We start from the raw sequence: 13359 nt of genomic DNA on the forward strand, positions 1-13359 counted from the left end.
TGTGACCTGGTGCAGTTGGTGCATAAAATATACACATATACAAATACAAATATACAAATATACAATTATTCAAATCACACAAAAACCACACAGAAAAATAAAGTAATTATAAAGTAAGTAAAGTAAGTAAGTAAAGTAAGTAAAATATATACTACATTGTAGCAGTGGTGGAAGAAATATTCAAATCATTTGCTTAAAACTAGAAATTTCACAAAGGAAAGATACTCTGTTAGTCTTACATTTAAACGTTTACTCAAGTAAAAGTACAGAATTCATAGCAACAAAATATGCAGAATGATACCTGTCAGGGTTCTTATTGTATTACTGGATCGTCATTATTGATGCATTACATTGTAAGAAGTATTATAATGTTGTAGTTAGTCGAAATGAAGCTAATTGTGACCACTTATATGGTATGCATATAAACTGATCATGTATCACATGTTGAAGTCATTATCTGCAAAATAGCATCAGCTGTCAGATAAATGTAGTGAAGTAGTACAATATTTTTTCTGTGAAAATATAGTGAAGCATAGTAGATGCAAGTAGTTCAAAACTGTACAACGCTTGAGTGAATGTAGTTTCCACCACTGAGATTTAATAAGCAATATTTTAATCCTAATGATCCAAAGTAGATTGAAGTTATGGAGTATAAAGTACAATATTTAATCTTGAAATGTAAATTAGTTGTTTGCTGTTTTCTGTAGAATTTAAGTGAATATTTAGCAGGTGTATTCTGTAGGTATGTTCAGAATATATTAATTGTTACCTCAGGATAAATTAAGCTTTGCGGTGTAATGGGACTTTGTTAAAGGCTTATAAAATTTGAAAACCATGTCATGAGAACTCATATCCTCATCCAATAAGAATTTGTTCCATGGATGTAAGACTACAATGTAAGGATGTAAGTACAAATAGCGAATAACCATGATGTGAAAATCTTCTGCAGTGAGTGATTATTTTTTTTCTTCTTCTTTATTCTGTTTGTTCTGAATAAATATAAAATATTTATTGCAAATTTCAAAATATCTGATAACATCTGATGAATTACAACATACAGCCTTCAGTGTGCAGAGCTCACATGTTAAGTCAACATAAGGTGTTGTCATCATTAGGTCTGTCTCTGTTATTAGTTCAATAATTTATGATACAGCAAAATGTGTTCAACAAAATAGTTGCATTCAAAAAACAAAATCTTATGTTTGTTTTCTTGATGCATGAGCATGATTTTATTGTATCACCATTATTGAATCATTTCTTTTGATGTCTATCAGCAAAACAGGCATTCGACGTGAGTCCACTGGAGTGCCTAATTGTAAATGATACAAAACATTCAGTGCACCTAAAAAAACTAAAAAAAACTTGCATACACAGGAGAAAGTAGACATGTCACACATGGACAACCACAGATGTGAATAATAAAATGAATGATGGCTGAATTACATTTAGCTGCTCCAGTTTTAGGGTCCCTGTATTTTGTATGCTGGCTCACTGTCACACTTTTATGGCTTACTGGGACACCTGAATAGAACAAAGCCATTGCTGATATTATTAGTAACATCTGTGCTTTTCCTACTGTGACAAGTCAAAAGGAACAGCAACACAGAATATTTTAAAAAATAGGTCACACAAATTCATTTGCAGCTGACGTCTTGGTGGTAGCGGTGATCCCAGAGATGCTGCTGACTGTGCTGCCACTGGTAGTGGCTGAAATTCTGCTCTTGGTAAACTCTGTACGAGCCAAAGACACAACGCTCTTTTTCGATGGAACAACTGTGTAGGCGCCAGGGAACTGGTAGGTGGGAAATCTTTTTGAGCTGTGAGGTTTAGATTCAAGAAATGAATGGTTAATTATTTCTGCAGGTGGAGAGGCGCATAGAATAGAAATGCTGGACAAAATGAATGAAGGAGTGGTGGCATTTTACCTCGAGTGGCAGCCTTCATTCCCTGCAAAGATACTGTAAATAAGGCCTCCAACAATAAGTAAGGTGGAGCCTCCCCATCCGATAAAGACACCAACGCCTATTTCAAACCTGAAGAATGATACACAAATGTACTGTTCATGCTTCATAGAATTATCTGATAAATGTTAATACATGAAAAAAGTTTTATATTTTATCCATGTCACTTAAGAATTGTACTTACTTCTGAGCCCTGAAGTGTGGGTCTTGAAATTCTGCTCTAATTTTGTTTCCATAATAAGAGAAAGCAATCATAGAACACATCCCTGAAATAACAGGCACAAATTCATTTTAAAATTGATAATATAGAAATGTGACTTCTTTAAAATAACTCTCAGTTCTTACCTCCGATAAGGTAGTTCATCCCCCCAGCAAAGGTTACTCTTGCATTAACAATCTCTGATCCTCCAATCTTAGTGCACTTCATTCCTACTAAGACCAGAACTGATCCAAAGAAAGACAGGATAATGGAGATGATTATGAGAGCACGGCACATGTGAATGTCCCCTGTCCAAGAACGAAAAAACAATGTTGAGCACATTACAAGACTTAGTTTCTTTATATATCTTGCCTTGTGCTGAAAAACAGTCTACTTACAGTTCAGGGCAAGCATTGATGGAATTCCCTTGCAGTCAGATACTCCAGTTGAATCCGATACGCAATCCTTCCACAGGTTGGAGAAGTAGTTCGAAGTAGTCAAGACAATGCTGTCCACCTCAGACCAAGTCCAGATCTCTATGGGCATGGTGGAACACACCAGGATCCATCCAGATACACAGACCACAAAGCAGCCAATCTCCATATACATCACCACAGTCCTGTAACTCATGCTTGTCTTGAAGGTGAGCTGCTAGAAAGAGAAAAGGCAAATCTGAGCAATGGCAGCTCCTGTCCTGTCCTGTCTGAAACTCCCTCCTTGGGTGCTGCATGCACACAAAAACACACATTTGGACACATGGAAGAGGCCAAATGCCATTTGTGTACATCATCACATGTTTTGCCTTGAACTGTGGTTCCGCTGTTTTGTGAAGGTCACTTTGGTAATGTGTTTGTTGTTGGTACACATGAGCCTACCAGCATGGGTTCAGTTTTGTGTACCATTTAGCTCTTACTTCAGACGGTGTGTTAAAGTCTAAACATGTGAACAAATGGCCCGCACATTTAACTCGGAAAAACCTTGTCACATCCTTTAGTGGTAAAAGATTAGCATTTTGTTAATGCCATTATCTTAAGATCATAAGTTAATTACTGTGTTATCTTGAGAGAACAAGCTTTTTTATTTCAAGATAACGAGATAATCATTCAGCACATTATAGATGTTGCATTGGTTTAACATAATGGACAGTACACGGATGAATGACATGCAACAAACCAGTTAATGTTCATTTTCATACTGACCAAAATAAGCCAGCAGCCATGAAAATTGCATCAAAAGAATTTAGCTTGAAGCTGAAATCGGATGTGATCAAATGAACCACACAATTGTCTCATTGTCCATAATTATCCCATGATCTTGGTGTGGGGGGGGGGGGGGGTAGGCATTAAAAAGATAATTGCAAGCACACTTACATTGGTGCAAAAGGATGTACTGTTGCAAAATGACAAGGACTGCCATGAATAATATCATCAAGGAATACAATATGTTTATTGAGGGCAATAAATGGAGAGACATAAAACTCATAATTGGTACAAAGTTTTTTTTATTATTCATAGATGTTCCAGTGGCGTTATTAATTGTAATACATGTTTTGGTTAAATCACAACCAAATAAAAAAATTATGAGTAAACAAAAGACAGTGTATTCTATACAGAGTATAACAACCTAAATTTACAATTGTACATATGATGCACAGACGAGGAAACTGAGGAACTGACTTTCATCCTATCTACAGTATGAGATACATGCTGATTGTTAGTTACACAGATTTGGACCTATGTCTCGTGGTGTTTGAGCTCTGAGCTGCTACACAAATGCATCTCTATCAGACTTTCTTGTTTGTGTTGTCTGAGAGAGCTTTGAGATCTTGGAGCTGCCAGATCGTCCTGATCCAATATAAGATCCGTGCAGCCTGGAGGGTCTGTAGTATCCGGTGTAAAGGGTTTTTCCTCTGGAGCGAGGGGTCATGTATGTGCCTCCACCATTGACATACGCCACTTTACTGTAAGACCAAAATGTTGCCAAAATTAACAATGTGGTATGAACTATTAGTAAAAGGAAAATGGTGAAGATGGATGAATCTGAATACCTTTCAGGGCACATTACTCGGTAGACTGTCACAGCATAAATCACAGCACCTAAAAGGATTAAAAAACATCCCACCAATCCTAGAAATAAGGGAGGTCCGAGGTCATACCTGAAATTAGTGAAAAAGTAAGAAGTCATGATACATTGTAAATACATCAGAATTTGTGTAATTATTCTTTCGAATATAGCAGATCATTAAAACATTATGGTGTGAAGTAGATCTGTGTGACAAAATGTACCGTAAGACTCCTGGCCCCACGCTGGCAGCAAAGGTTGTTCTGGCAACCCTGTTGATGTATAAGCAGTAGCCAGAAATATCTGACACACCTGTGTGCAGAGGTTTCGTTGATACCAAGAAATAATGAGGGCAAAACATTTCTGTCATTTACAGAGACAAACACATTCATGTTCCGCACTCACCTCCAGCAAAATGAAACACTGCTCCGGCAAGAAGCACTTTGTCCTTGGTTTTATCTGCTCCACCGATATAAGTGCAATCCATCCCAACAAAGCAAAGCACTACACCAAAGAATCCCAGAGTTAAACCGCACATTAGTAATCCTCGTACTCCCTGGATGTAAGCTGTGAGAGACAGAGAGAAAGAGTTCAGGCAAGAATAAAAAAGAAAGTATTTAACATTAATATTTTTCTCAGACAGAAAAGAAGCTAATGTGAGTACGACATCAAATCTCTTTGAAGGATATCCAAAGCTCTTACAAAGAATAGACACTATCTTTGCAGTTCTTCTAATAGTTTTCTCAGTTTTGCTGAGACCTCTTCAGCAAGGGTTTGATTCAGCTGAATGGTAAAGTATAGGTGACAAAATATTAGTGGTAATTAGTCTAATCTAATTCTATCCAACACAAAAATATAAAATACAGCTTCAAAAATGACCACCATCTTAGTTAAACATCAGTCTGACAAAGCTGTAACAAAAAGTGGAAAACCATCACATGAACAGTAACCATAAGCCATTAGATTGAGTTTATGGAGTACGGTTTAACATTATAAAATGTTCCTTCTATTGTTTTCACCCTCAGTCCATGTGACTTTTTCTCAAAAGCAAGGAAAGGGAATGGGATAATGATATATGCTAAAAGGTAGGATCACAGTAACACAAAAAAGAATTAAAAAGTCAGCTAACTGACCCAGTTATTATTAATATTATTATTTAGATAGCAATATCTGCTTTAAGTTAACTAACGTTAGCAGCCAAAAACTACTGGTCATATCAGTCCAAGTAAGACTGCAAAACCCTTGAATGTGTTGAAATAAAGGGCTTATGTCATTCCTTATGAATTCCAACTTTTCATTTCTAAAACAAAGGATACGTTATTTTTATCTTACAAAAGTCACATAGTCTCCCTTGGCAGTGGTGTAATTTCAATGTCACACTAAACACTTATCCATAACTGAGCTGTGCTCTTCCTGTTGAATCAAAGGCCTGCACATTTTTTCTATTCATCCAGAGTGAAAGACTAACTTAGATATAACATTGCTGAAGGCATATAGGCAACAGGTGAGGCACTTACGGGTGACACTCCAGAGCACAGGGAAGTCTCTACAGTTGGTGACAGCAGTGGAATCGGTGAAACAATCCTTCCACAGGTTGGACCAGTACCAGGCCACTTTGATGATAAAGGAGCCTCCTTGTCCTCCTAATTGGGTGATCCTCCAATAGTCCATGGCCATGGTACACAGCACAAACAACCATCCTAGCGATGATATCAAGAAGCCAAATATCTGGATCAGACGTTTCCTCATTTTTGAAATCACTAAATAAAACTAGTTATCCTCCGCTCAGTTGGGTAAAGGCACAAAACACACTAAACGTCCAGTCAGTGGCAATGTGTCTGTGCCGTGTGCCATTAGTGTTGATGAGGGTCTATGTACAATTGTGTGAGATGTTTACTGTAAACTTTCTGGAGTGTGCCACCCCCTTGAGATAATTCACACCATGCACTGCTATAGCTACCTTTTCAGGTTTACATCCCTTTTGCATACACTAGTATGCAGCAACAATACATTTAATATGTATTTAAAGTGGGAAAAAAAGCCCACAAGCACATTAAAATATTTGATTCTTTGTGTCACTATATGTAATTAGTTTAAACGGGTGATTCTCACTGATCTTCTTGAAGGAACATAACGCAAACTGCAAATCTGCTGCCCTCTTCAGACCTGCTAAGATCACTGAGGAGCAGATATGACATAATCTGCTAACAAAACAAGCAAAACACAAAATAGTCAGCTGAAACTCAATTCTATTTATTTGTATCTGTTTTATTTTTACTCATACTGTTTAAAAATGGAGATTCACATTTCACTTCTTACAGGGACAATAAAGAGAAAGAACCCCCTTTTTAGACCGTTTTCCAGTTTGCTTATTACAAAATCAAAGTTAATGGTTATGTCATGGAAATAGGAGAATCTGTGTTTAACACAGTTTTAAATATTGTCATTACAGATTAACAACATGTGCATGTTACTTGCAGTTAAATATACAACCAACAAAGGAAATGTCTTACAAAATATTACACATCTAAAAAAAATATACATAGAGAATTTGCTCAGAAAGGTCCATTTTGAACCAATGTTTTTGATTTGGCTGTTTAATTATAATACATACATAATGTTAACATTCAATGCACAGTCAAATATATAAAATATACATTTCCCAAGATCAGAGAGTAAACTGTATGCTATAATTTTAAATTCGTACCCTTGGAAGAAACATGTTAATATTTTGAACCTAATTCCTGGTGAGCCACAACTCAATATCTGCAAATGTTCACAAAGTGTTCTGTATCGTTTAGACTTAGAATACAGTATATCTTTCAGTGGCTTTGACTAAAAGTGTTTCATATTCACATCCCTCACACATACGCATTCTTATCAAAGTGCTGAATCCTGGATGAGTTGCTGTAGTCTGGAGGCGGCCCATGGTTTACAGACTTTGCCTGCCCTCTTGGGTTGAAGGAGATATGAGAATGTGAGGCGGCACCTCTGTAAATATAGTTTGCCTCACTGTGGCTGTAAAGAGACAGAACACAGATTCATCTTCACAAATCAAACACCTACTATGTGACTTAACAAAACTGATTATACAGCAGGTTATTTATTTATGACATTTATCTTCTGTACAATGTAAACATAGTATGTGTTACTCATACAAACCTTTTGGTAAAAGAACCTGCGATGGAGAAGCAGAGCGTGCTGCCTCCGAGGATACAGAGGATTGAACCTGCCCAGCCGATAAAGAGAGCAGCTCCGAGTTCATACCTACAGACAAAGACCAACACTTAATGGTAACTTAATCATTTAATGGTAAAATACTCTGGGCTATACAATCACATCATTCTTACTTCTGTGCCACAAACATTGGATCAAAGAACTCTGATGTTATCCGGTGTGCGTACAGGGAGCACGCTGAGAGTGAGCACAGGCCTGAGAAGAAGAAGATAAAGAGAATCTAATTAGATCACACAGATCATTACACAGATATTACAAACACAATGTAACTATACTTACCACTAAGAATGAAATTTACACCAGCAAAGCAGACAATCCTAGCTTTGTTTTTGTCAGTTCCTCCAATTTTGGTGCATTTCATTCCAACAAGGGCAAATATAGAGCCAAAAAACCCCAGACAGATGGCTGTGATCATCAATCCTCTGCATGCTTGGATGTAGCCTGAAAACATTAAACAGGGGTCAACTTATATGCAATCAAAAGGGTGTTATGTTTTTCTTTTTGTGGTTTTGAATTCCCTGTACTCTCACATCTGCACACCGCAAGGTCAGTTTGACATTTCTGACCTTGTGACCAATTTACACATAGAGCAAGAAATACAATTTGTCAAAAGTAACCCTAATTGTTTTCAGGCACTTTGTGTTAGTATGGTGACCGTCTTGGCATGAAACTTGCCATTCAGGTGTGATTTTAAAGCAAATATTACCTTTGAAGTTAACCCCTGAAACTAGTCAGCCGTGGGAGAAACCGCCTGAGGTTACCAGTAAATCTCCTTTATAGCTTTCAAGCTCTGAGAACTAAGGCTAAACATTGACATATTTGGTTGTAAGTGAGTTGTTCCTTGAAGACTTGCATTAGGCCTTAGGACATCTATCAGTCCTGAGTAGCAATGAGCTTCAACTTGAATTTTCCAGCAAAATATAAAAAGAAAAAGAAGTTAAAGTCGAACAAATAAAGCACTTGGAAACTGAAGATAAATCAGCACTAGTCTAAACAGAACAGAAAATTAAAAGAACAATTACAACAACCCTTTCAGGCATTAACGTGTGCTCTTTAACTGAAAGATAAAAAGAAAACAGAAAATAAATTTGACATTAATGAACAAAACTATCAAAAGGGGCCACGAAACGGGCACAGTTAAAGGCATTAAACCCAGTCATCCAATAAAAAAGGTAAAGAGAGCTGACCATCCAGTGCCAGCATCGAGGGAAAGTCTTTGCAGTTGGAAACTCCAGTTGAATCAGTGACGCAGGTCTTCCACAGATTGGACCAGTAGGTAGCTGTGGTGATGACTGTTCCATCAAGTGAAGACACCTTCCAGTAGTCCGTTGGCAAAGTGGATGACACCAGCACCCACCCTGAAGTGCTTAAAATAAAGCCCAAAATCTCCTGAAACATGCTGCCCTTACTGTAGAAAAGACTCCTCCACACTGCTGTGTGATGCCAATTAAGCTGCTGGGACCTAAAACTGATGTATGGTTTCCTGGCTAGTTAGGCTTGTTGAAGATGTAACCAGGCTCTGCACAAAGAAGTTCAGTGGATAGGATGTGATTGATAGTTAATGTGTTGTGGACTGTTATATTCTGTAGGGAGGAGTTTGGCCCTTAACACTGACAAGTGGCCAATGGTCTATTATAGCGTCTTCCACCCTCCTCACCCTGTACACGTCACTGTGACTCAAATGATGGGGACTGAAAGTTCAAGATGTAGAAAGTGCGATGACCTCAGTAGTGACGTTTAAAATGAAAGCAACTGTAGGCTGTACAATAAATGGGTTACTCTGTGTTTGAGTGGGTGTAAATACACTATGATGTACAGGATGTCTCAACTGATTTGAATAATAAGTAAAAGTAATGGTACAAAACTAGAAAATGACTTTGATAATAGTGTAATTTTGTAAAAGTTTTACTGGCAAACACATATTATTCATCCTGAGGTGAAGGTTAAAGTATTAAAGTATCAACTTGTTGTCAGTGGTCTAACCATTCCTACTCTGTGGCAGGTTGAACTAACAATGAATCATCACATATTTCATAGCTGTATGGCCGCAGTGCGAGCCAGTGGTGATTTGCAAGGTGTTATTTTGTCAGTCCACAACACAAACTACAGCGTCCAACGTTGAACATGTGAGAGGTGAACCAGCACCTTTCCAACAGCCTCAACAAAAAAAAAATTTCAATAAAAATGGCATTTATTTTATAAGTGGTCACGTTATTATTTATACTCTCTATATACGTCTCAGTTTAAATCACATCTATGGATTTATTTGTGAAGAAAACACAAAGAAGAAGTCACCTTACACCTCCATAATGATTATTACACAACAAGAGTGCTTGAAGTTCCTCATACACCTAAAATAGCAGGAATTACATAACTTATTAACAGCGTGTCACTCACTCTCGGCAAGCACAGGAAACAAACTTTCTGCTACATAGCAGAGAATTGTGTTTATTAATTTTGAAAAGATTATATAAAAATAGATTTGGGATGTAACAGATAAAAGCAAACAAGAGGGAAATCACAGCCAAACGAGAAAATCATCAAGCTTTCATCATGTGAATCAGAGCCCCATCTGGTGGATGTGCACACTGTAAATAATCTTTCTGTCATCACACTGCTGCCACCATTAGATGGAGCTGAGAATGCACATTGTTCTTTTTCACAATACAACATATTACCAAATGTTTCTGAATTGGCTAAGTTTATAGAGATATCTTCACATTGTGTTTTAAGCACTGTGGTGATTTGAAATATATGTAGCAAATGGAAAAAATGACCAGAATAGAACAGACAAAATCTAATTCTAGACAACTAGCCACATAATGACAAAATGACTAATAATTAAAACTAGTCAACACATGGATACAAATAGTAAGACTGGAAAAATGTTGCGCATATCAAGTAATATCTAATTATAGATAATAAGACAACAAATATTAAGTTACTGGCTCATTACTGCCTGCAAAATGTGTTGTATACATCCCCCCTATTTGGCCTCTTTAGAAGCTTCTGTGACTCAGACACTTTCAGTTGGACATTTCCAACAAAGGATTACACATTTGCCATAGTTAACACGTGATCCATAATCTGGAACAGAAATTATTCTTTACTTATTCTTTCAGCGTTAAATTATATTTTGTTATAAATCTAAAACAATATTTGAAACAGTTATTCTGATGATTAAATAGAATAGATAAATCCTTATTGTCACCTATACACATTACAATGAAAGCCAACTCCAATAGCAGTGCAAGCAGTGCATATCAGCCATGGTCGTAGTAAAAGATAATTAGAAACATTTCATTATGGAAACTGTATAACTTAAAGTGTAAAAAGGGACACAAAGACTCCACAAGATGAGTAATTTTTAAAACATAGATGATATAATTCTTTTACTGAAAAAGTGACCAAATTCTGTGAGACTAAATCTTCTTCGAGAAATACTTAATGATAAAAAATTATTTGAAAATAATGTCACTTAAAAAGGACTTATTTCATAACTTCCCTGTAACCTTCAACATTTTCAAAGACTACTTTATGTATTAAATACATTGCACAAAAGTGCCCACTTGTTAGCCACAAAGAATTTTTCAATATCTGCTACACCTGAAATTATAATACACAAAATATGCACTGAATTGCAAGTTCTTAAAAGGATTTTGGCAGCAGCTTCATGGTTCTCAGTACATCACATATACATGCTTTTGAAACTAAGGTGATACATTTACTTCTGTGGTGAAGAATATTTAGGTTACACATTAGGAACATTTCATAAAGCCCCTCCACGGTATACATATAATACCTTGCAATAAGTTGCATATTATATGGTTGTTCACATACTAAATGTGTTTCCAATGTTATTTTACTCAGCATTTGACCATACAAATTGTAAACAGAAAAAAATTTGTCATGTGAGAACATACAGGCACCGTATGCTCGCTGTGAAACTTGGACCCCTTTAGCTTACCTTCCAGCTTCAGGATAGTATGATGTGGTCTGCAGTGCAGAGCTCCTATGGCATTTCCAGCACAGTTGTTCCACAGACCCTGGAGCACCCAGGTCGCTGTGATGACTGAGGATGCTCGGCTAGTGGCCCTCCATTCATTGGACACCGTGGCACCAATAATGGCGCCCAGCCCGGCCAGGCCACTGAGAAAAGCCACAATCTGCAAGCCTGACATTTGGAGCTTTAAGATATGTATAAAGTCTTTTAGCAGATTGAATGAGAAGAAATAAAAATCGCTCCAGGCAGGCAAATTACACTGTGGACATGTGTTTCATTGAGATGATTTACAGATGGGACATCTTTCCTGCATATAGTGGCGAGGGACGGACACAGGTGCCTCAAAGTGAAATAGTAAAGGAAGCATGAGCTGGCAGTTAGTCATTATATTTTAGCAAGCAGTATTTGAAATGATCCACGTTTTGGTCTAAAAATAAGGTATCATATTAACATAAAAAAAATAAAGGAGTAATCAGTAATCCTAAAACAAGAAGCATTGTGACAAAGTCCAGTTACTGGTTCATCTATTTTTGCACCCAATATTTGGCAACTGAATGACTAATGATTGCCAGCTCGTATGTGAACATGTTTGTTGTTTTTCATGTTCACTGTTCTCGTCCAGGAGAGTGTGAAGAGAGACAGTTTTCATTTAAACAGAAGAAGAACAATATGGTACATTTAGAGAGGATGAAGCAAAGAGATGGTGGCATCAGAACTAAATCAGCTGTAGTGTGTGTCATTTTCATCATTTACAAATAAAAATTATTTTAGGTTTTACTTTATTTGAAATATATGATATAAGGCAAGCCACACAGAGTAGTAGTAGTAAAGTGTAGGTGTCACTTTATTCTGTCATTGAGAAATAATGAGATACGTAATGAATTTTCCTCTGTGACTTGAAATCTGTTGAACATTAACATGTTTCCATATGACAGGTGACATGTAACTAACTGGGTGAGACCCTGAGGAAGTCCTTTACTGGCACTGAAATTCAATAGAGCCAGACAATCAAATCCATATGGGGCAGTAATAATGATCAAGACAAGTATAATAGTATAAAGTAAATAGTCCATAGTATAAAATACAGAATATGGTTACTTTCCCTGTTTCACAAGTGGAAAAAGTCTTACAGCACACAATGCAGGACTCAGTGGTGAAATCTGGATAACTCTGCTAGCAGCTTGGTTGCATTTCAAAAGAAACAACATAATTTTTTCCCCCACAAAAAGTTATTGAAGCAAATATAAGTACACAGCACGTAATGTAAAATCAACTTGTCCATACAACAAAGCAGGAGGTAAATAAACACCTTGTATGGGTTACCTTTGTTTAAACAGGTTCATTCTTCTGTAGATTAAATGTACTGTTTGAAATATATACAGTATACAGTATCAGATCAGTAAGGTTTTCAGCTAAAATTTAGAGCAATAATTAATGTTCAAGTGATAGTAAATAGTGACAGTTTACTCCACAGCAGTCTGAAGTGTGTCCATTTTCTGCTACTTTATACTTCCACTCTGCTTAATGTAATTGAGTCCTATAAGTGTTATTTGTTTGTGAAAACAAGTGAAAAAATACCTTATTCTGTCTTTTTGGTTCTCACACTTACAGACTATTTCGTGGAAATTCTTTAAACAAGTTGATACTGACATATAGACTGACATGTTTTTCTTTTACTTATTATTAAAAAAGGCTAAATAACAAATGAATGATAACTTATAAAGTTAATCATATAAATAGGCTACATTAAAATAAGCTCCACTGTGACCAGCTAAAATTGAAATGCTGCTCTCTAGTGAATGTACAAGCAAAAAAAAGCCAATGATATATCTTGTAATATATAATTGAATATGTTAGAATAATATAAAACACTATAAGGGTCTATTCTGCATTAGCAC

General features: G+C 36.5%; 3 protein-coding genes across 4 annotated transcripts; all 3 read right to left on the reverse strand.

Annotated features, from left to right (window-relative positions):
* Window positions 1–999: 999 nt before the first annotated feature.
* LOC118339234 (claudin-10-like) lies at window positions 1000–2867 on the reverse strand. Its single transcript, XM_035676804.1, has 5 exons — window positions 2559–2867; window positions 2307–2468; window positions 2146–2227; window positions 1926–2033; window positions 1000–1817 (listed from the first exon to the last, which is right to left on the reverse strand). The coding sequence occupies exons 1-5, from the start codon at window positions 2788–2790 to the stop codon at window positions 1625–1627; spliced, it is 777 nt and encodes a 258-aa protein (XP_035532697.1). The 5' UTR covers window positions 2791–2867; the 3' UTR covers window positions 1000–1624.
* A 900-nt stretch (window positions 2868–3767) lies between these two features.
* LOC118339369 (claudin-10) lies at window positions 3768–6042 on the reverse strand. The gene is made up of 5 exons (XM_035676961.1): window positions 5739–6042; window positions 4627–4788; window positions 4446–4533; window positions 4208–4315; window positions 3768–4120 (listed from the first exon to the last, which is right to left on the reverse strand). Exons 1-5 carry the CDS (start codon window positions 5968–5970, stop codon window positions 3925–3927), a joined length of 786 nt encoding a protein of 261 aa, XP_035532854.1. The 5' UTR covers window positions 5971–6042; the 3' UTR covers window positions 3768–3924.
* A 426-nt stretch (window positions 6043–6468) lies between these two features.
* LOC118338874 (claudin-10-like) lies at window positions 6469–11779 on the reverse strand. Of its 2 annotated transcripts, none has more exons than XM_035676313.1 (5): window positions 11426–11779; window positions 7738–7899; window positions 7572–7653; window positions 7384–7488; window positions 6469–7239 (listed from the first exon to the last, which is right to left on the reverse strand). In XM_035676313.1, the coding sequence occupies exons 1-5, from the start codon at window positions 11637–11639 to the stop codon at window positions 7083–7085; spliced, it is 720 nt and encodes a 239-aa protein (XP_035532206.1). In that variant the 5' UTR covers window positions 11640–11779; the 3' UTR covers window positions 6469–7082. The 2 variants fall into 2 exon arrangements, with proteins under 2 accessions (XP_035532206.1, XP_035532207.1); XM_035676314.1 differs by lacking the exon at window positions 11426–11779 and adding an exon at window positions 8646–9101.
* Between the last annotated feature and the right edge of the window lie 1580 nt (window positions 11780–13359).

This window comes from Morone saxatilis, unplaced genomic scaffold (genome assembly GCF_004916995.1).
Source record: "Morone saxatilis isolate NCDOM2014 unplaced genomic scaffold, NCSU_SB_2.0 Contig5, whole genome shotgun sequence".
Classification (NCBI taxonomy): Eukaryota; Metazoa; Chordata; class Actinopteri; family Moronidae; genus Morone; species Morone saxatilis.

What these genes read in the sequence shown, in the direction of transcription:
- LOC118339234 (XM_035676804.1), bottom strand. Translation starts at nt 2,790, where the DNA reads ATGAGTTACAGGACTGTGGTGATGTATATGGAGATTGGCTGCTTTGTG. An exon ending in GATGAACTACCTTATCGGAG is followed by an intron (nt 2,228 to 2,306) that starts GTAAGAACTGAG and finishes CTGTTATTTCAG; the next exon opens with GGATGTGTTCTATGATTGCT. An exon ending in AATGAAGGCTGCCACTCGAG is followed by an intron (nt 1,818 to 1,925) that starts GTAAAATGCCAC and finishes TAAACCTCACAG; the next exon opens with CTCAAAAAGATTTCCCACCT.
- LOC118339369 (XM_035676961.1), bottom strand. Translation starts at nt 5,970, where the DNA reads ATGAGGAAACGTCTGATCCAGATATTTGGCTTCTTGATATCATCGCTA. An exon ending in TGTGCTCTGGAGTGTCACCC is followed by an intron (nt 4,789 to 5,738) that starts GTAAGTGCCTCA and finishes TGTCTCTCACAG; the next exon opens with CTTACATCCAGGGAGTACGA. An exon ending in CGAGTAATGTGCCCTGAAAG is followed by an intron (nt 4,121 to 4,207) that starts GTATTCAGATTC and finishes TTGGTCTTACAG; the next exon opens with TAAAGTGGCGTATGTCAATG.
- LOC118338874 (XM_035676313.1), bottom strand. Translation starts at nt 11,639, where the DNA reads ATGTCAGGCTTGCAGATTGTGGCTTTTCTCAGTGGCCTGGCCGGGCTG. An exon ending in TACTATCCTGAAGCTGGAAG is followed by an intron (nt 7,900 to 11,425) that starts GTAAGCTAAAGG and finishes TAATGTTTTCAG; the next exon opens with GCTACATCCAAGCATGCAGA. An exon ending in GCAGGTTCTTTTACCAAAAG is followed by an intron (nt 7,240 to 7,383) that starts GTTTGTATGAGT and finishes GTCTCTTTACAG; the next exon opens with CCACAGTGAGGCAAACTATA.